Here is a 20760-nt window from a genome sequence, read left to right as displayed (position 1 = left end):
GATTAATTTCATGGGACAGTATCACTCACTGGCCACTTTTGCCTTGGAGACAAGGAAAAAAATGAATTGTGTTTTCCTAAAATGCATGCAATGCTGTTTTTGTAGTTTCATGGGATTTGATGCTCACTTTGTCTAGATCTCTAGTGGTTAGAAGAGATTCAGACTCTGAAATGTTCCTGACGTCTAATTTTTACAAAAATATTTTAATTGTCTTCTAGTGGAAAACTTAAAACAAAATTACTGTGGCTGGCATGCATGCTGCTGTAGATGTGCAGAGTCCAAGTTCAAATTAGACTTCTGTGTATAAACTACTGTTAGGGGGCTCTTTTTGACTTGGTACCAATGAACAGCAAATTTTCAAGTGAAAAAGTTGGGAAGTTTTGCAGTATTAAGAATTAATGCAGTTATACAGAATGCTGATCTTGTAAGTTTGAGGGAAGTATTGGTTTCTTTGGATTTGGGGGATGTTTGGTTTCTTGGGATTTGTTTCTTAGTTTTTCTGTTTGACAATCTAGATTTTAATATAAGCAAATTATTAATTTGCTTCTATATCGAACAGAAAACACAAATCATGTTCCCACAGAAGATGAAGCTGTGATTGTCTATGCTTTGTTTCTGTAAACCATAAAGGAAATATGTTCATTTTACAAATGGGAGGTTTAAAGTCAAGGCTGTGTTAGTGAGTTGCCCAACATCAGGCAGGAAGTCTGTGAATTGAACTTTGGCTTTTTGAATGCTGAACTGTAAACTTGTTGGCTGCAATGCCCTTCATAGTTCATGTGCAGCTATCACATTCCTCTCTTCTTGTTCTATTTTTTTTTCTTTAGACTCTTTATTTTCCTTGTCACATTTGTTACTTCACACTATTCTTTCTGTTTGTGTTCTTGCTCATGACACATTCTTGCCTCTTGACTTCTGGTTTTATTGTGTTGTTTTCTGGTGTCTGTCCCTCAGTTAACAGCAAATGTGACAATGCTATAATACTCTGATACAGTAGTACTCAGGAAGCAGAGCAAAAGTGACTTCTCACTTTTGAATTTTGGTCTACAGTCAGAATCCAGTTTAACGTGAGTTTTCTGTGACTTTCAGCTGTTTGGACTCGAAGTGCTATAATTTGGTTGCAAATGCATCCTTTGAGAAGCAAAAATAAGAGATTTGTATGCAATGATGACATGTATATAAAGTGACAGGTTTGCTGTGGTCAAGTAATTTGGGGAAAGCATGAGGCTATTTGTGTTGTGCTTCCATCTTCTCTCTTTCTGTCATAGGTGGTGTATGAGTTGCCCATTCGGAGTCAGTGGTGCTTTGATGTCCAGTGGTGTCCTAGGAATCCTTCAGTCTTCTCTGCTGCCACTTTTGATGGGTGGATCAACATTTATTCTGTTATGGGTGGGAATTTAGAAGCTCAGCAGAAGACACAGGCTGACAAGGTAAAGTCCTGTGACGGTGTTAGACCTTGACAGACTGGCAGTTTCTCTCGTGACTGCTCAGAGTGCTGGAAGCACACGTGTGTAACAGGGTCACTTTTAAGCAATACAGTCTTTCCCACACACCTGGACCTATGGCTGTATGGTGTGGGAACCAGAAGCTGCCTGTGTGAGGGTTTAATAATCCCACCACATCCCAAAGAGAGACCACATTGCCTCTGACAAGGTGTGTAAAGAAAACCAAGAGCAAGCACAGTTGTGATGTTAAGACACATTTTATTTTTATTACTATTAGCCTAAAAATAAAGCAGTACACAAGCTTTTCTTGTTATTAGGTTAGCATTAAATACATTGATACTAATTAATAGGATATGTTATTCTTCATTAGTTTAGAAGGTAATTTTATAAAGTGGCGTATAAACCACTATTATCAATTTTCCTCAAGTCTTTTGACTACAACTTTGAGCATGTTAATATTTTTGATACTGAAACCCATTACTTAGCCCTTGAATAGATGAGCAGATTCTGAACAGATTAAATGTCACTACTGTTTAAAATTTTAGTTTTAATCTGGTGTCTAGTCTTTTAATTCCCTCCCTCTGTCCCAGCCAACAAATACCTTACAATACAGGTTTTAAGAGAATACATATGAACTGGCTTAAGTGTTATTTATATAGTCATTTACAGCTGACTGAGTTCAGTTTCATACGATTTGCAAGAGACAGAAAATACTTTATCAAGCAACAGCTGCAGGAGATTAAGGATTTATTTAACCCATGGAGAATTTTCTTTCTCTGCATTCTTCATGTGTATGCATCACACTTCCACTGTTCAAAATTGGGGAACAGTAGTGTTGAATAATTCCTGAGTAAATTGAATGACAAGTAAGAGCACAAGCAGGAGATAATGACAGTTATGGTGACAGGGAGGTTGTGACCAAGAGGTCTTTCTCTTATGAATTCAGTAGTCTCAGGACAGAAAGTCTGTTGCAGACCTGGTTATGTATATTTATTTCTTTAAGATTTACGGTGTTTAATCTGTTGGATATAAGCTGTTCCTAAGAACTATTCTTTCTTTGGAATTGGTTTCCTCTGAAGAAAGACAAAATATTGCTTGTGATTCTAAGATTTGGCAACCTTAGCTTGATCAGCCTGAGGTTGCTTCCTTTTGGGCATGCTGGTTAGCTGAATTATAGAGCTATTCCCTACGGTCCAGTCAAATTTGAACAGGATTATCTTTAGCAAACAACAAAATGTTAAAAATGAAAAGTGCTTGTGAACAGCATTGTATGTATGTTCACTGACTCCCTAAATGTAAGAAATCTGGCTCAGGGGCCACTTTTGTCACTCTCTTGTCTAGACAAAAAAGTTTTATTTCATCAGTCTCATCGAAGCCAAAAAAGCTTGAGACGGTCCTTGAAACTAACCCAATTGAAAGACTCCAGCAACAAAAAGGGAGTCAGAATTCCTCTGTGGGAAAAAAAAGAAATAAGTTGGACAACTTTTGACCATATGTTGTCATTGTCTTGCATAAAACAAGTAATTTTGCAACTCCTCTGTTTGAGCTGGGTGCTAGGCCTAGCAGTGCTTTTTTAGGAAATTTGCATCTTGCTAAGGAAAACTACTTGAAAATCTCAGGGTAAAACTTCCTTGAGAAACGATTGCTGGAACTGTTTTGGAATGCCATTTCTCTTGCATAGGGACTCGGTGGTATTCCAGAAAGAGGTGCTGTACTTGCCTCATTTTTCCTGCTTACTCCATACAGAGAGGAATTGAATTATATTTTCTTGCCATTTCCATCTGATTCTAGATATCTTCCTCCTTCAACAACCTGGATCCCTTTGGCACAGGACAGAGCCTTCCTCCTCTGCAGGTGCCAGAGCAAGTAACTCAGACCACCTTGATTCCACCATTAAAAAAACCACCCAAGTGGATTCGCAGACCTGTGGGGGTTTCATTTGCAGTAAGTGAATGGAGCATCCTTAGCTGAAAATGCAATAGATGTGTTGTCTTGTGACACAATCCTTTGCTTTGACTGGAGAAACCTGTTGCTAGTTGTTTTAATGCCTGTTTAAGGTGCATTGTAGTGTCCCATGAAGTGAAGTTTGTTTACTCTCAATATTCAGATATATTTTCAACAAGAGTCCTGTAGCAGAGAATGGGAGATTATAAGTAGAAGTCAATATAATCTAAGAAAAATTTGTATAAGCTGTCCTTGCAGGCTGGCATGCATTCCCATTCTCCTCTCTTTCCTATCCAGGCATTTAATTTTGCTTGCATCTTTGCTCCTAAATTGGATGGCTGAATTGTTCTTTTAGCCTATTGTTTGATTTGTTCCTTGTCTGTCTAGTGCCTGCTCTTCACCTGATAGGTTTTATCATGGCAGTCTGCCTCTCCATGTAACAAAAGAGCTAAGAGTTCTGTCCAAGGGTACTTTTTCCTCTGTGCCTCTTTGGCACTTGCAGTTGGCTAGGCCTGACCAGATATGCACAAGTGTCAAGTTTATCAGTGTTCTGTTCAGCTGAAGGGCTAGTAATGGGAACTCCCTCAGTGCTCACACCATCCATGCACACTAAACTCTTGGGTTCCTTGTGATCACTGCTGGAGCTTGGGTCTGTCTTGGTTAATGAAGAACTGAGTAGCTTTTACCTTTGTTTATAAGAATACTTACTGTATCTCCCTCTGTCATTCTCAGTTTGGAGGAAAACTGATTACCTTTGGTCTAACCAAAGCTCCTGGACAGCAAATGCAGCAGCCTTACCCACACCAGGTATTCATCAGTCAAGTCACTACTGAAACTGAATTCCTACTCCGATCCAAAGAACTGCAGATGGCCTTGCAGTCAGGGAACCTCCTTGATTACTGCCAGGGCAAGATCCAGACAGCCAAGCTGCCATTTGATGAGAACCTTTGGAACTTCTTGAAGGTAGGATGAAATACAGAGGTCAGTTCTTCTGTGGTCCTGGGGTGGAATGTGGTCCTCTCTAGCCCTTTATATTCCTGTTCTTTAAAATATAAAATGGAATTGAATGAATATACTTCTTATTTTTCTAAAGAAAGTTGAGGTCTTGGAGGTTGTCTTGGTTTTCATTAGGAATGGTCTTTTCAGTGGACTTGTTTGGGCTTCCTGAAACAGGATCTTTTCAACTCAACACACTGCCAAGCTATATCTGCCTGCAACCTGTGGAGCTGTACACTGTTAATTTTCAAGGTGAAGTCCAAATGGACAATTAGATACCCAGAAGAAAGGAGAGAGCTGTGGTGGCATGAGGACTCACTAGCCTTTGTAGACAATTTGGTAGGATGAGAGTTTGGTAATAAGAAAAGGTCATCCTTCTGAAGAGGCAGGGCTTAGTCTTGGCATTTCTTTACAGACACTTGTAGCAGAATGTGTGGAGGGCAAAATATTGAGATATTTGCCCCAGTATTATATTTGAGTGGGGAATCTTGAACAGGATGGCCAGCTGTTAATCTAGGTGGTGAAAGTGTTCTCCATTGCAACAATGTCTTTGGTTGCGTTAAATGAGATGCATCAAACTGTCATTTTGAGTCCCTTTTTATAATCCATCTGGTGTGTGGTCCTGAGAGACCACTCCAGCACATAAAGGATATATTACAATTGATTGTCTTAAACTACAAACTAGGCTTCTGTACAAAAGTGTCCTGCAGCACCATTCCTGCTTCTGCAGGAACAGTTTCTGAAATGGACTGTTTACAAGTATCATACACATGTACAGTCTGATCATTTGTGTAGAAGAAGCAGCATGGGAGTTAACTGAGACAGACAGATTCTCATTGCAGAATGTAAACCATGCATTAAAGCATATAAATAGTGCCTGTCAATTGGGCTGTGTGCAGCCTGTGGGAATTTTTGGGAGTGTCTGAAATCCTCAGCCAGAGAGCTTCTGTAACAGTTAACTAATTCTTGTGAGTTAGCTAGCAACTGAGCCAGCTAGCAGTTCAGGCAACAACCTTGTTTCAGTTTCATCCAGATTCAAATCAGTCAGTTTTCTTTGTGAAGAGATTAGCTTGGCAATTCCTAGATTATCCAGAAAATTAATGACCAAGTATACTAGGTATGTATACAGTTGTGATCTTGATACACAGTTGTACCTCAATTGTAACTGTGGCAAACTTGAGTTTTGCCCTTTTATCATGATTATAACTTAAATTCCATACATCTTTACACAATAGTTCAATTCTTTATCTATAAAGTGAGCTCTGAACTTTGCTGCTGCCAGAAGCAGCTAACTGTTATCAGTGTGTAGATGTCTGTGATATTACTTTTTTTTTGTCTTTTTAATATCCATTGGGACTCAGGTGAATTTGGAGCAAGAGTCCAGGACTAAACTTCTCAAGCTGCTGGGCTACAGTAAAGAGGATCTGCAAAAAAAGGTAAGGGGTAATTTCCAATAGATAGAAACCTTTACAGGACTAAAGCTGCTGCAGGAGGGTTGTGGGGTCCTGCTGGAACTGAGCAAGTGATCTCACAGCACACAAATGACCAAAGTGTGTGAAATTTCTGCTGGAAGTCACAGGAAGTATACCCCACTAAAAAGCAAACTTAGCACTTGTGCAGCCAAAGGGATCTTGAGCCCAGTTATCTTGGTTTCAGTTGTTGGTGCACTGGGGAGTGTTCAACAACTGTGCAGTTGTGAGAGCTTCTTTTAGCATTCAGCTCTCTGCGTCTCAGGGGATTCTTCAGCCAGGAAGAAGGTGACAGGTGGAGACAGTCTGGCATAGTACTGATGGATAATGCTCTGAAAAGGATAAATAGTCACTGATAGGCAGCCAGCCAGGAATAGGGTGAGGTGGAAGTTTTCAAACAGGTGAAAGAGTTGGGGGAATTGTGTCTGGGGCTTGCCAGTCTCTTGGTAGTTTTGCTGTCCAGGTGCTTACTTTGCTTTACTCTGTGTGTGTCTGTTACTTTTCTAGATTGCCTCATGTTTGAGTAATGGGATCCCAGATAAACAGCCCCTTCCTGAGGCAGGTGATACAAATTCTGCACCAGATCAGGTATGTCCTGTACATCTTGCCAGCTTGGGAGAGCAGAGGAGGGCAGAATGAACTGGAAGGCCTAATTCCAACCACAGCTTGTTGGGCTCAGTGCTGGCATTGCAGAGGGCAGTTCACAGGCCTATCAAACCCTCACAGGGTCAGACTAAATGATAATAATTTTCCCTTCTGGCTTTAAAACTAACCAGTGAACAATGAAGGACTCCTGGCTATTATTCTTGCAAGAAGGTTTGCTTCACCTGTGTTGATTTCTTCAGTGGTAGAATTAGCCTCACCCCAGCTTAACTTGAGGCTACTGTTCTGGATTTCCTCTGTGGAGCTTCTGCTGTGGTATTTCTTTCTTTTTCACCTCTATCCTCTGAAATGTATTTTCACATAATTTTGCGATGTCCATCTTCAGATGCCTTCCAAGGCCTGGTTCACTGTAATCTTTTCTCCTCTGAGGTATCTAAAACTTATATCCTCTGATTAGTAATCACCTTCACAAGCCTCAAACACTGGCTGAGATATTCTAGGAGTAGCAATTGTGTCCTGCATTTCAGTAAAGCACCACGCATGGCTGTGATCCAACCTGTTATTTACAGATTTTACTTGTTGTTCTTGTCTCTGTTCCATCCAAAATAGTTCAGCTTGCTCAAGGGTTGACACTTGAGTTGATGAATGCTGCCCAGCAGTGCTGTTGGCATTGCATGTCTTGCACCATCAATCTCCTAAGCTTTGCCAATTGCAGCACTGCTCTCGCTGCTTCCCTTGTGAAACTGTGCAGATTGATTGCACAGTGACAGGAGTTTCCAAATTGAAATTAGATTTATATGAGCACACACAGCCAAGTGGAGAGCAGCCCCATCCCACCCTGTAATCCACTAAACTGTTTTGGGTAGAATATGTGTGTGCAGTGAATTAAATAAGCTCTTGCACTTTTTGCACAGCTTTTGATGAATTCCAGCGATGATGTAGCTGCTGTTTCTTCCTCTTCAGCCTTTTTTGATAACCTCATCCCACAGAATATGAGCATTTTGGAGATTCCTGTCACAGAAGGTATGTTACATAAAGAGTGTTTCTGCCCTCTTAGGAAAAGGGGAGAGGAGGGAAAACCAGAAAATTCAGAGAGACCAGGAAGAATCTAGTTCACAGCAGCAAACGGATACTTTTAAAACATATGACCCCTTCAAGTGTTATGCAGCATATCACATTGAGTATAGAAATACTTCTTCCAGATGAGAGACCCATTAAAAATTTAGAAGATTGTTCTAGATGATGGAAGACCTAGAGTCAATTCAGTGGGTTTTTTTGAGTTTCCAAATTTTCTTTTAGGTGGGCTTTTAGCTGTTACTGCTTTTTACTGCCTGCTCTTTAAGACAAGCACCATCAGTGCATCTGAGTGATGACTCTTTGGGTTGACTCTGCCTCTCACCTCTGTAGACACAGATGGACTCATCAGCCAAGCCCTTTTGTTGGGGAATTTTGAGGGTGCAGTGGAGCTGTGCATGCGAGCAGAGCGCTTTGCTGATGCCATCATCTTGGCCATAGCTGGTGGGGATAACCTCCTGAGGGAAACCCAGAAGCGCTACTTTGCCAAGCGGAAAACAAATCTCTCTGTGGTGAGTGATGGCTTTGTGTACACACTGAGCAGGAGAAGGTGTGCACTGGCTTGCCAAATGTTTCTCTGAATATATGTGGAAATGCTTTCTCTTCAATGAAGGAAGTAGAATGTCAGCAGAATCTGTTCATCTCCTATTGCATTTACTCTAATATCTTGGGAGTTTTATGGCAATTTTACATAGTATGTCTGTGTTCTCTATTCCTTTTTTTTTTTTTTGATAATGGTTTCTGTCTCAGCTTTTCATGCTTGTAACCTGTGGTGCATTCTGCCCCTTAACAGCTCAACTAGGAAGTTCCTGGCTTATTAATTTACAAATGGGGAAGTGTAACAGAGGTTGAGATATCTTAACACTGTGCTCCCTGTCATTGATACCAGCTGCTCTGAAACAAGATATGTGTTAGATCTTTAATCTTGTCTAGTGTGGCTGTTTCCATATTCTTTAAAGTGTTTTGTTGGGCTTGTTTACTTTTCTTAGAGGCATCAGGTTCCAATTACTGTTAAGGTAGGGATGCTGAGATTGTTGGACCTTAATATACAGTGAGTGTAGTAGTCTCTACTTGGTGGAAAGCGTGTTTGAAAGTGAGCTGTTACTTAGACTGTCAGCTTATCTTTTTCTTCAGTGAGTGACAGGTCTTCTGCTTCCCTTACAGCTGCTTTCCTGCATTGTGCAGCAGAAGTGGCAAGATATTGTTTGCACTTGTGATCTACAGAGCTGGAAGGAGGCACTGGCCATCTTGTTAACATACTCAAAGCAGGAAGACTACACTCAGCTCTGTGGTATGCAGTGTACTATGTTTTGGTACAGTTTCCCTTGCAGAGGGTACCTCTGGACTGCTTACAGAAAGAAGTGGGTAGAGTTAAGAAAAGGAAGCACTTCTTACTCATTACAGCTACCTGGAACTTACATAAGTGTGGGGTGTTGAGTTAGGAGAACGATAGGGGCACACTGTAGCTGAGAATCATGGGGTAAAGTTGTGTATGTGGGTATTTCCTGTGACCTGTAGAAGCAGCATGGGAAAAAAACCAAGATAGCTGCTATCCCTTGGCTGAGACATGAAGAGGGTGATTTTTATTCCATAGAGAAGGGTATTTCATTAACAATAAAAGGTCCAGTGGGGCTTCATTCCACCTAAAACAGGTTTCAGCACCCTACTGTTGCCTGGAAATTCCCACACCTCTTTTGGAAATTGAAAAAAAAAAGTGTTGGATTTTTTTCACTGAATTCATCTGTCATTTCTTTCTTTTATGTGTTTGGGCAGACATAAAAATTGGCAGATGTACAAAAGTAGGTTTTTTTTAACCGGTTGTCTTTGGGTTTCCTTCCCATTTCTCTGTTATCCAACAGTTATGCAATGGAGCTGGTGAAGGGTCTAGATCCCAAGTCTTATGAGGAGCAGCTGAGAAAACTGGGGTTGTTTAGCATGGAGAAAAGGAGGATTGGAGTGGCCTTACTGCTCTCTACAACCACCCAAAAGGAGGTTGTACTTCTCCAAAATAGCAAGTGACAGGAGAAGAAGAAACAGCCTCAAGTTGCACCAGGGCAAGTTTAAATTGGGCATTAGGAAAGCCACCTACACTCAACGGGTTGTCAAGCATTGGGACAGGCTGCCCAGGGAACTGGTGGAGTCACCATCCCTGGAGTTATTTATAAAATAAGTATATGTGGCACTTAAAATCTTGGTTTAGTGGGACTTGGCAGTGCTAGGTTTATAGTTAGACTCAATCTTAATGTTCTTTCCTGATCTAAATTATTCTATGATTCTAATTAGGTGCAGATTCAAAGCACTGGGGTTAATGAGCACTTCCAAAGGGTCGTATGTTAAATGTTGGCTGCATCTCTTCTCTCTAGACATGCTGGGTGCCCGCTTGGAGTCAGAGGGAGATGCAGCCCTGTCCAATGATGCCTGCCTCTGCTATATCTCATCAGGCAATGTGGAGAGGCTGGTGGAATGTTGGGTAAAAAATCATGAGACTTCATCACCACTTGCCCTACAGGTACAGGTGCTATGATGTTGGTCTGACTCCTCTTTAAGCCGGTCTGGTAGCCCTGAACTGTCTGCATTTTCCCATCAGGGTATCTGGCTTCCAGCAGACAGTGGAGACTGTTTGTACTCACCCAGGTATCTCCTTCTAGCCTGGGTTATGAGCCTACTTTGAAAGGAGGCTTGCACTCTGAATCAGTCAGGGTTTGTGTGTTTACACTGCATGTAAATCCAGCCATAGACAGGAGTTACAGCCTACTTGCCTCTCTTATGTACTGATGTAATTTCTGAGCTTCCTTTTGGTCAGGGAAGTTTGAGCTATACCCTTTTTTTTACTGGTAGTAGCCTGGGATACATTTGCTGCTGTGCTTGTCATGTATAACTTAATGCTGCAGTTATCTGGCTGTACCATCAGAACGGCCTTAGCAAAATAAAATGGAGTCTGGATCATGATATTCCCACTGCAAGTTGAATGATCACAAATGGGAAGTCACACCTTGCAGATAAATCAGGACTTCTAAGTCAATGTTGTTACCTACCTCTCTTCATTCCTGTTGATTATTTCACAGAATAATGCCAGTTGGAAGGGACCCACAATGATGCAGTCCAACTCTTAAGTGAATGGCTCATATGGGGATTGAACCCACAACCTTGGTATTACCAGCACCATGCTCTGACCAACTGAGTTAATCTCAGTAATCTGTTACCCTTAAACCAGTCCTGACTAAGTGACTAAGCCCTGTTGTGTCTGTCACTTGCTAGAATGAGCTAGACAAGTCTTCCACTTGGATATCTGCAGATAATGCCCTCTGCTACAGAGTTCCCTGGTTTTGTAATCCCACTACTGAGTAGAAGCAAAAAAAGGCATCTTCAGCACTCCTGGTTATTTCTGAAACTGGTCCCCTCCCGGTTGCCAGATATCAGCATATATCATTCTCCAGCTGTAAACACTGCTTTCATTCCTAGGAGTTGAAGGAGTTTTGAGTAACTAAAACCCTTCTGGTCCTTTTGCCAGCAGTAGTAGGTTTTTTCTAGTGAATTTCTCTTGATATGGTTTTAAGCCTTCTTCTTCCAAGTTGATCGCCTGTAACAACAGAAGCCTACTAGTAAAATTATCACAGTTGAATGGAGCAATCTTGTGGCTTCTGATTTTCTTTTTTTCCCTTACCATTAAAGTAGCAATGTCAGGATTTGCTTCCTGGTTCCTCTTTTTCTCCAAGTGCATCTGAGGAAATGGTTATCAGTGACAGTATTTGGTGCAGAGGGGAGTAACTTCTGTCCACATTGGCCCTGATGTCAACTGAAAGTGGGGAGAGCTATCCGGTATTGTCTCAGCATGAGATGGACCAGTAAAACCAGTCAGATTCTGAGTAGTCTGATCTCTTCCTTCTCCCCGTATTATTCAGGATCTTATAGAGAAGGTGATGGTGCTGAGCAGGTCCATGGAGATGCTCCGAGGCACTGCAGCACCAGCACCAGGCCCTGTCTTGGCAGAACGAATCACCCAGTATGCCAATCTCCTGGCATCACAAGGATGCTTGGCAGCTGCAATGAATTACCTACCCAGCAGCTCTAGAGAGGTGAGTGAGCAGCAAGCTGTTGTGGGAAAGAGTAGTATGGGGGGGAAGACTGCATGAGAGAGAGCTGGGGTTTTGTCATGCATCAGGACTTAAAGTTTCACCTTAGTTATGCTAACTTGAGAATAGAGGGTGAGAGGGGAAGGTATTCCAGGATATGGGTTTTGTCTTCATTTGCATTTTCTTTGTAGTGCCTTTGATTCAAGGAAAAGGAAAGAGTTATAGAACTGTAACATGGTTGATGCAGAACAACATTGGGAAGCAGCTTGCCAGGGAAGCCGGCTCTCTTCTTGAAACTAGCTTGTAGAGGAAGGGAATGAGGAGGTCACCAGGCGTTTTGAAATAAATCCATCTGGTGCCTAAATGTGGATAGGGGTTGGGGAGGGAATTCTATAAAGACTGGGGGATTAGGGAGACTTCCTCTGCCTGATAGTATGGCAGGTGATGTCCCAGATTGTCATTTACCATTTGCTGAGATTTTTTTTCCTGGTGGCTGTTGGGGACATGGTTAGTTTTGCAGTTTGATTCATAATGCTTTAGGTCAGGGTCTGCTTTAAATGCCTCCCCAGCATTTTCCATCTGGGGCTCTCAAAGTGCTTCTTCTAAAGCAGAGTTTGTTTCAGCTCCTGATTGAACAGCTCCGAGACCGGCTCTTTCATGCTCAAGGAGAGAGTGTGGGTGATCAGCAGCCACCCCCTTTTCCCTACGCTCGTGTCAATGTAGGGGTCATCAAACCTGCAGCAGCCAAGGCAGGTTCCATCCTTGAAGGAGCAGCCCACAAAGCAGGTCCCAGACATCCAGAGAAGGTAGGCCCTAAACTCAGGTGCTCATGGCTTGGGAAGAGGGAGGAAGGCTGCTGGGTGGTGGAAGGCACAAGAAGTAATATGAGGTGACACAAACTGCAGATACTGAGGAACTCCTCATTGATGTCCTTCACTGGAGCAAACACAAGCTGTGTGGTAATCCAAAAGTCAGTGGCCTGGAGTCTTTTCACAAAGCCCTGTCCTACATGCAGTCCCTGGAGGAGAATGTTACAAGTGTAGTGATCCACTGAGATCTCAAATCTTAGGGTGAAAGGGGCTGGGGTCATTTTGCTATTCTCATTTTACCCTGATATCTTAGTAAAATTAGTGTAGTATGGCTTCACAGCTCCATCTCAGTTCTTGCACAAGAAGACTGTTTACAAAGTTTTGCTTTGTAAATAATAATCTCTATTATTCCATTGTTGTTCCTTCATTATTTCCTCTTGGTTGTGCTTCCAGGAAGTCATTATATGGGAACTTGCTCCTGAGGACTAATCCTTTTGAGAGCTGGAGAATACTCTGAAAGAGTGTGATGCTCATCATGTTGAGCAAGTTACGTGGTGGGAAAGGCCTTTGATTGAGTGCATCCAGGGCACCACCAACAGCAGCAGCTTCTGTTGCCTGAGAAGTGACAGAGATAGAAGTTGCATCTGCTAGTATTGTGTATGCATATGACTCTGTTGGCCATTTGCAAATTCTTTGTTTTTTGATTGCAGCCCAACTATCTGTCATCATTTGCCCCTTCAGCAGCATCTCAGCCTTCAGTGCCTTCCCTCTTCACACCTCAGCCAGTGCCAGCAATGCCTGTGACACCTCACCATGTTGCCCCTCCCCAGGCCAGCACAGGTCCACAAACAAGTGTCTATTCCAGAGACACATACCCATACCCACAGTACAACTTGGGCTTGAATCCAGCAGCTGTCTCAGGGCCAGGTAAGCATTGTCTGATACTTGTGTCTATTTCTAGGTTTTCTAAGACTAAAGCCTTCCACGTGGGTGGCCGCTCTAGTTTTTTACTCACAGGCCTATTGTACTGACAAAGAACAAGTCAGCTGTCTAAGAGGCTTCTCAGTGCTTCTGACAGATCTAGTTGTAGTAACTGTTGCTGCATGTGTGCTAATAGGGGTGGTAAAGCCACAGCTGGCTTGGTGGCAATTTCACTGATGTAGCCTGGGCTAGCGGGGCAGGAATATTAAAGGATATGGCTTGAAGGAGGGAAGGCTTATTACCAAGAAGGATAGTGTCATGAGTAGCTGGCACATGAAACAAGTGATGCTGATACACTCCCTTTGTTGTCTGTAGCTGTGTCACAGTCTCAGCCATTTGGACCGATGGGAGTCAGACCTGTTGGTCCTGCTCCTTTCCCCAGTCAGCCCTCTCTGCCAGGACAGTTGATGCCCATGACATCTCCTGGTGTTCCACCACCCAGACCTGCCCTCTTCACTCCAGCCTCAGCCCCATCATCTCAGCTTCCTGCAGCCTGTCCTCTCCCTGTGGCAAGCCAGTCTCCTCTAGACTTCTCTTCAGCACCTTTCAACTGCCCCATGAACATGGGTTATCCTCAGGGAGGTCCTGGAGCTCCATCTACTAAACCACTGCCAGCAGCCATTCCTCCTCCTCCCACAGGTAAGTACTGCTTGTGTGACGTGTGTCCAGGACAAGCCCAGGAGGGGTTTGCAGTGTGTAATGGACATGGATCTTCTGAGGTCTGGTCTGTCTCTGTAAAGAGTGAATGTGGTGTTGAGGCAGACCTTACAGGCAGAGAGTGCTGAGTCTTGCTGTGGTGGTGGAACACAACAATGCTGACAGTTTCTTTCAGCCTGCTCAGTTGTTCTGTCTCACAGGTTGTGGTTGCAAGATGATATCTCTTCAGGTCCTCAGTGCACCCTGAATAGTCATCTACTCCAAAGGCATCTGCTGTGATGGAAAGGGTGGTGGTTCCCATGGAATGCTTGATGGAAGGTTTGCTCATCTCACCCTTGCTCATGCAACTTACATGAGAAGCGTATTTGAAATGGTGGGAGAGCTTCCCTGTCCATGAGATACTCCTTAGTTAGCTTCAGGACTAAATTCCTCTGTCTGCTGTGCTCTAGGGCTACCATTTTCCTTCTGTTGTCATAAAGGGCTTGTCTGGGAATCACTTCTGGATTCCTCTCTGCAGTGTTTTAGACCCCTCTGGGTCTATAGTTTGAATCCAGTCTATTGTGTGAAGCCCTTGCTAGCATGATGAATAGAAAGAGTGTTATTGGACCTAGTTCCCCATTCGTGGGCATTCCTTCTATTTCCCAGAATATCTGGTGTTTATTAATTCTCTGTTTGCTGTCTCAAGGGACAGGCTTAACCAGGATGTGGAGATACCTAACAACAAGGCTAACAATCCATAGATTTTTGAGCAGATGCTCCTCCAAGCCACATGTATGCTGAGAGTGAAGGAACTGAGGCTATGATGTTTACCTCCACCTGAAATTCTTTGCTGACCTGTGTTTATCCAAGGATAGCAAATCCCACTGTGTGAAGTTGAAGTCTGTGGGGACTACACACCAAAGGCTCTAAGCTACAGCTGGACAGATTCCTTCCTGAAAAGCTTTTTGGCATAGTAGTCCAGTGAAATTACTCACTGAATTAAAGCTGTTGGTGATTATGCCTTTTCCACCCTGCCTTGATTTTCAGGTTTCTTCCCTTGGCTAGATCCCCACACGGATCATGCAGGTAGTACCCAGAGAAACCTCCAGACCTGTGGGGCAGGCAATGTTGCTGGTTCCAGTGAAATGCATGTTTTGATGTGTGTGCACTTGTGCATGTGTGCATGCTCACTGCTCTTTGTTGTTCCCTTGCATGCCTGGGGAGCTGTCCAAGTGGGGTAGGGAACATACCTGTCCTGAGGACTAGTAAGTGACAGCTGGGAATATTGGAAGTGAAATAAAAGTACTATGCTATTACTCATGAGTTTGGATACAGAAAATAATGTCTCCTGCTTCTTCCTTCTCTATTTCCCTCCAGTTTTGGAGGTATTAGACCATTTTCAGTCTCTGTCTTTTCAGGCAGTTGCTGGGCCAGCAGTACAGGGAAGCAGTTTTCCTGTCTTGGTTGTCTAGGTGAGGAAGAGGCCAGTGGTTGTAATTCATCTCTCCCTGTTACTTTCCCAGCCTTGTGCATGGTTTTGCTTGTGCTTTCCTCCTGTGGTTTGGAAGAGGTGGACTCCCAATAGAAGCAGTGGTGGAGCAGAGCTTCCCAAGCAGAATTTGGGGGCTCTCTTCCAAGGGGAACTGGAAATCCCTTTTGGCTTTAGTTAAAGGGTGAGGTTTAGCTTTGAATCTTAGTTTGACTGTGGGGGAAAATTTGGACCCAAGGGGTTTTCTGACTGATACTTTGTACTGATTTCTCTCCTTGATATTCATTGGTGTTGGAAGGTAGTCATATTCTAATCTACATTGTCAGTGGGGTAATGTCTTTGTGGGCTGTCACTGTTCTGGTTGCTGCCCTTTGGCAGGACCATCTATCTACCAGGCACAAACATCACAGCTTCATTTAGGAAATTCAACTCAGTTTCTCTGTGTTAAGGGAAGATGATTCCACAGCAAGGATTTCAAGCACTTCTTTAGGCTGAAGATGCCCTTCAGGAATTCACTACTGAGAAATTCCCTTCTCCTTGGCAGCATTTGCCCCTGGTTTTAATGGCAGCGTATGGCATGCTTGGTTCAGCAGTGCAAACTGGCTTCCTTGAGAGTGCTTTCTTGCTTGCTATTATTGTTCTGGTTTTGATTTGTATTTCTCCTAATCAGAAAAGGGACTGTAAAATCACTCAATCTGACTGGCCAAAACTGTTTGCTCTGGACATTCCTGAACATAGTATCTACAGCTCATGAACATTATTACTAACACAATGAACAGACACCTCCACTTGCAGAAATCTCAAGTTCCTGTGAGTGTCAGGGACAGGGAGAAGGACAGCAACATGATGGCTCATCTCCTTTCTGGCCAGGATAATCCCTGATTCCAGCCTCTGATGGTCTTGTGTTTTCTAGGACAGGCATTGCTGGAGACTGCTGCCATGGGGCACTCCTTTCAGGGATGGTGAGAAATCCTATTTCACAAGTAGCATAGGGAAGATAGTATTTCACCCCAGAAAAATGCACCAGGGTCTGTTGTCTCTCATGTCTGATGATTAAATGCCTGGCTTAAAGGGTATAATTTAAATAGCTGTTTCCCGTGAGGATACAGAGTGCCACTGGGTTGGAATAGTGCCAAGGACTGCTGGGCCACAGACTCTGTGGGGGCCAGCAGAGTTCTAGGGCACAGAATCCCCAAGCTAGAAATAGGTGCCAACTTAATTAAACTTCTGATCCAAACTCATCAGAGAGCGAGTCTTGAAATCATGGGAAAAGGGAGGGCAAAAAGAGGCTGCCAGGATTTTAATAATAAAGGTAATTAAAGTAATGAAGCACCTTTGCATCTTTCCCCTGCGATTTTTAAAGCTCAGTTCAGGATCAGTAGCTCATTAAGTGTGGCTCTGAGCTCCAGCAGTTCTGATATTGCCCCCTTAGAATTCCTCTGTTTTCTCACAGATTATTCCTTCTCATGGGCTTGAGGTTGTTAATCACTGGGGTTTTGTCTAAAGATGCAGGTACCTTTACAGGACAGCAGCAGACAAGGTAGTTGCAATTTGACCTTTGCAGAATGAAGAGTGGATGCAAGTCTTTTGATGTCATGTTGTCTGATGGATTTTAAATTACCTGGAGTGAGGTTAGAGTACCACAGAAGCATCTGCTGAGACACCCTTCTGCTCCCAAAGCATTTACTAGTTAAGTCTATTCCCTTCTATTTGGCAGTCAGCAAATTTTGCTAAGCTTTGGTTCTGAACATGATTTTGGAAGGGAACCCACCCCTAAATCTTTCTTCCTTTATCAGAACAGCCGGTATTGCTTTGAACTGCCACCATGAGCATTCCTGTGAGTACTGGTCACAAGCCCTCTCACCTGTAGCATGGTTCTTGCTGCACTATCACAGTGTCATATTCTCTGGGGAACCCCAAGAACTTCCTGAAATGTGAGGTGCACACTTAGCAGGTCCCCACCAAGGTTCAGGCCTGACTCTGAGGCTGACTTCTGCAGCTTATACAGAATCCAGAAAGCTTCAGGTAGTTAGAAAAAAAGTTTCCTGTGTGGGAGTGGGTATGTGCCAGTTCAGTCTGATCAGACATCACCTCATTAAGGCTGTGCACACACTAGGACACTAAGAATGAAACTAAGAAAGAGAAGGGAAAGCAAGAGCATCTCATGGGCCTGTGAGCTGGGTTTGAAATTCCTCAGCTGAAACAGTCTAAAGGTACAATGACAAGGGAATTGGAGCCAAAGGACCTTCTCCTGAAGGAAGTTCTAAATTGTGCATTAGATTGTGCATTGTTGCTGCAGCCAGCTTCTCACAGTCTGAGGTTTGTGTCTTGTCCTCTGTCCTAGCAGCTCAGGAATCTTGGAGTGATCCCTCTACTGGAAGAGGAGGCCTTCAAAAGAAAAAGGTAAGTTTTCAGCTACAATATGTGTTGGTTGTCTTTTAGCCTGGGAGTTCCATGTGACAGATACATTCCTATAAATGCTCGCTGTCAAACTCCGCAGGTCTCTATCCCTGTTGCTCTGTCTACATCTGCACTGCCTTCATGGCTAGGAATGGAGACCAAGCAATCTTGACTCTTTGCCATCCAAAGTCACATGCTGTTCTGCAGGGTGGCTGTTTTGTAATATGGTTATCAGCTCTAATGTTGCATCCTCTGTCAGTACTTCCCAGGCTGCCTACAATAATTTGTTGTTAAAAATACAGATTTAATCTTATGCCCTTGCCTACACAATTTTTTTGATAGCGGCTGAGGAGGTCACATTCTCTTCACACCTGACAGCTAGGGGCAGCATTTTCCCTCACAACAGTGATTCTCCTCAGATGCTGATACCAAATGATAAGGCACTTGTGCTGAGAGAAGCTGGGACAGGTGTAGCTGTCAGCTGCCTGCTGTGCTGGTCCTGCAGCTCTGTGCCTTGTCGTGATTGCACTGGAGGGCCTGTGAGCTGAACTCTTCTGCAACAAATGCTCTCAGTACCCTGTTTCTATCACTGGTGCCTGCTGGCAGGTGTGATGAGAAGCATCTTTGGCATCCTTCCCACCCCCCACCCCTCTTCTTTAGCTTGGAACAGACTTCTCGCCCTTTTTTTCTGGCAGCATAGCTGGGAACCTGCTTCAGGCTGTGCTCACTACAACAGGATTAGCCTCTTGTTAAAGCCATCTCCTTTTGATCTAGCCCTGTTGGAGAGAATCTGTCATGACTCTCTGGCTTAGCAGGGGCATGATGAAGTGTTTGCAAGAGGAATCTCCCCCCATGTCGTGGGATTTTCCCCAATACTTGCTCAGTTGGACACTTTACTGCTGCTAATCTCTACATTCAGGGCTCGTGCCGTTGCAGAGACCAAGCGGCTTTCTGAGGAGCAGTGCTCTCAGGGGTAACGGATCTGTTTGATTGAGCAATTCCAGAGGGGTTTTCTTGCTGCTGCTTTGACTGTTCATCTAGGATGGAAGAGGAAGGGCCCTATTCTCTGAGTCAGGGGGCTGAAAGAACAAGGATATGTTCTTTCATCATCTTGAGAACTGGAGACTCTTCAAATTAGAAAGGATGTTGAATTTTTCTGTGGAGGAGCAGCCAACCCTTCTTCCTTGGACTTGATTTTCTTAATTTTTTTTTTCCTTTCTTTGCTGACAGTTGCCTGAGAAATTTACTCCTCTGGCCCCCATCACAGCTCCCGTAATGGGCGTGCCTGCTGAACCCCAAGGGATCCATCCTCAGCTATCCAGGTTGCAAGAATCTGGCCAGTCACCCCCAGGAGCACCCAAGGAAGGCAGCCTACAGGTACCAGGGAAAGTGGGGCATACCCCAGCCACCAGCATCTTGTCAAGTAGAAAAACAACTCAGCTTTTGAGGTTCTTACTACTTGGCAGCTGCAGAGGGCTTATGCTGCTCCCTAGCCCCTACAAGGCATCTCTGCTGAGCATTAGAGGAATTGCCAGGTTGGAAAAATGACACCTGGGTATGGGTGGGAGAGAGCGAGGGAGACCAGGGAGGGCTGTCAGCCTGCTGGGAGTTGGGAATCCAGAGAGGCCTGGAACTGTATCACGGTCTGAAGATAACCTAACTCTGTGCTTCCAGATATTCTCTAGGTTTGTGAAGGGGTGAAATTCTTTCTGTTCTCTAGTTTGAAGAGGGGAATCTACCTGCTCCAGCCTTTCATGCTCCTGTTGCATTCATTCAGCTGCATTTTTTTTCTGTCAGTATCACCAGCTACCTAGGGAAAGCATTGAGAGGAAGGAGCTGCCCCCTGAGCACCAGGCTTTGAAGGCTACGTTTGAAGGGCTGGTACAACGCTGCTCGGCTGTTGCCACTGATCCAGTAAGTCCTCCCTTCTCTGATATTGGACTTTTTTTCCCTTAGAGATGTTTGACTGGTGCTTCCTTCTTTTGTTTGGCTAAAGAAAGGAAAAGTCTTGTCCCTATAACCAAGTTAATTTCCATTTGCCTCCTTCCTTTAGGCTGCAGATTTGTTCATCTTTGAGAACTGAGATGCATTCTCTTTTATCCCTTGCTTCTCATTGCCTTCTTGGAGCAATGATTCTGTCCTCCTGGCTCTTTCTTTTAAGGAAAGTAGAAGAATTTACCCAGCTAATTCACTGGTTTGATCTGCAGACAGTTCCTGCAGAGCTGGTATTACCAGCTATCTATAGACCTTAGAGGGAAAGGCTGACATATCCCAGGTGGAAGAGAAAGCCAAACAATCTTTGTGTCCAAGTAAATGTAATTTCTCCACCCTGGTTCCTGAAAGGCTATTGGCACCTGTCACATTGGGTCAATGTGTCAGGCCAGACTGTCTGGAAGCAGAAAAGCAGTGTTTGCACATTGTGTTAGGTTGCTAAGTCTTCCCAGGGCTTGGGGCCACTAAGAAGCCTTCCAGAATACCTCTGCTTTATAGGTATTATGATGAACACTCAGCCCAGACTGCTATGCCAGAATCAGGCAATTAGAGCAGCATCTTCAGTGTGTTTGCTCTGTGCTTTCTGTGAGTGCAGCATAGCAATTTCTGCAGCATAATCTAAAGATTCCCTCTATGGACAGTAAGGCCTGTTGGTTTGGGCTTAAGCACTTAGCTCAGGTCGTGGTTGAATAGCTGGCTCTGTACAGCAGTGAACTCCTGTGGCTTCCAGGCCTGTTCCAGCAGTGCCCAGAGCCAGGCATTTGTGTTGGTGGAATAAGTTACCTGTGAGTGGATTACTCAAGATGGGCTTGATGAGGTCAGTCTCATCAGAGCTTCAGTACTCACTTC

The 20760-nt window shown here is 43.8% G+C and overlaps 1 protein-coding gene across 7 annotated transcripts in view; it reads left to right on the top strand.

Annotated features, from left to right (window-relative positions):
- SEC31B (SEC31 homolog B, COPII coat complex component) overlaps positions 1 to 20760 on the top strand; it is a 35107-nt gene that overhangs the window by 11411 nt on the left and 2936 nt on the right. For 2 of the 7 annotated variants that reach the window (XM_063163632.1, XM_063163633.1), the window contains exons 9-26: positions 1269 to 1430; positions 3237 to 3389; positions 4122 to 4352; positions 5747 to 5821; positions 6362 to 6442; positions 7372 to 7480; positions 7865 to 8043; positions 8696 to 8822; positions 9895 to 10040; positions 11434 to 11607; positions 12228 to 12410; positions 13124 to 13340; positions 13710 to 14033; positions 15078 to 15116; positions 15449 to 15502; positions 17864 to 17922; positions 19150 to 19296; positions 19717 to 19833. In XM_063163632.1, the coding sequence (XP_063019702.1) occupies positions 1269 to 1430; positions 3237 to 3389; positions 4122 to 4352; positions 5747 to 5821; positions 6362 to 6442; positions 7372 to 7480; positions 7865 to 8043; positions 8696 to 8822; positions 9895 to 10040; positions 11434 to 11607; positions 12228 to 12410; positions 13124 to 13340; positions 13710 to 14033; positions 15078 to 15116; positions 15449 to 15502; positions 17864 to 17922; positions 19150 to 19296; positions 19717 to 19833 (2577 nt within the window). The remainder of the gene's footprint in view (positions 1 to 1268; positions 1431 to 3236; positions 3390 to 4121; positions 4353 to 5746; positions 5822 to 6361; positions 6443 to 7371; positions 7481 to 7864; positions 8044 to 8695; positions 8823 to 9894; positions 10041 to 11433; positions 11608 to 12227; positions 12411 to 13123; positions 13341 to 13709; positions 14034 to 15077; positions 15117 to 15448; positions 15503 to 17863; positions 17923 to 19149; positions 19297 to 19716; positions 19834 to 20760) is intronic. The other 5 variants (XM_063163634.1, XM_063163631.1, XM_063163636.1 and 2 more) reach the window with 5 other exon arrangements.

Source organism: Melospiza melodia, chromosome 9 (assembly GCF_035770615.1).
Source record: "Melospiza melodia melodia isolate bMelMel2 chromosome 9, bMelMel2.pri, whole genome shotgun sequence".
Classification (NCBI taxonomy): Eukaryota; Metazoa; Chordata; class Aves; order Passeriformes; family Passerellidae; genus Melospiza; species Melospiza melodia.
The sequence above is the reverse complement of the archived record's forward strand: the minus strand, read 5'-3'. Positions and strand labels throughout refer to the sequence as shown.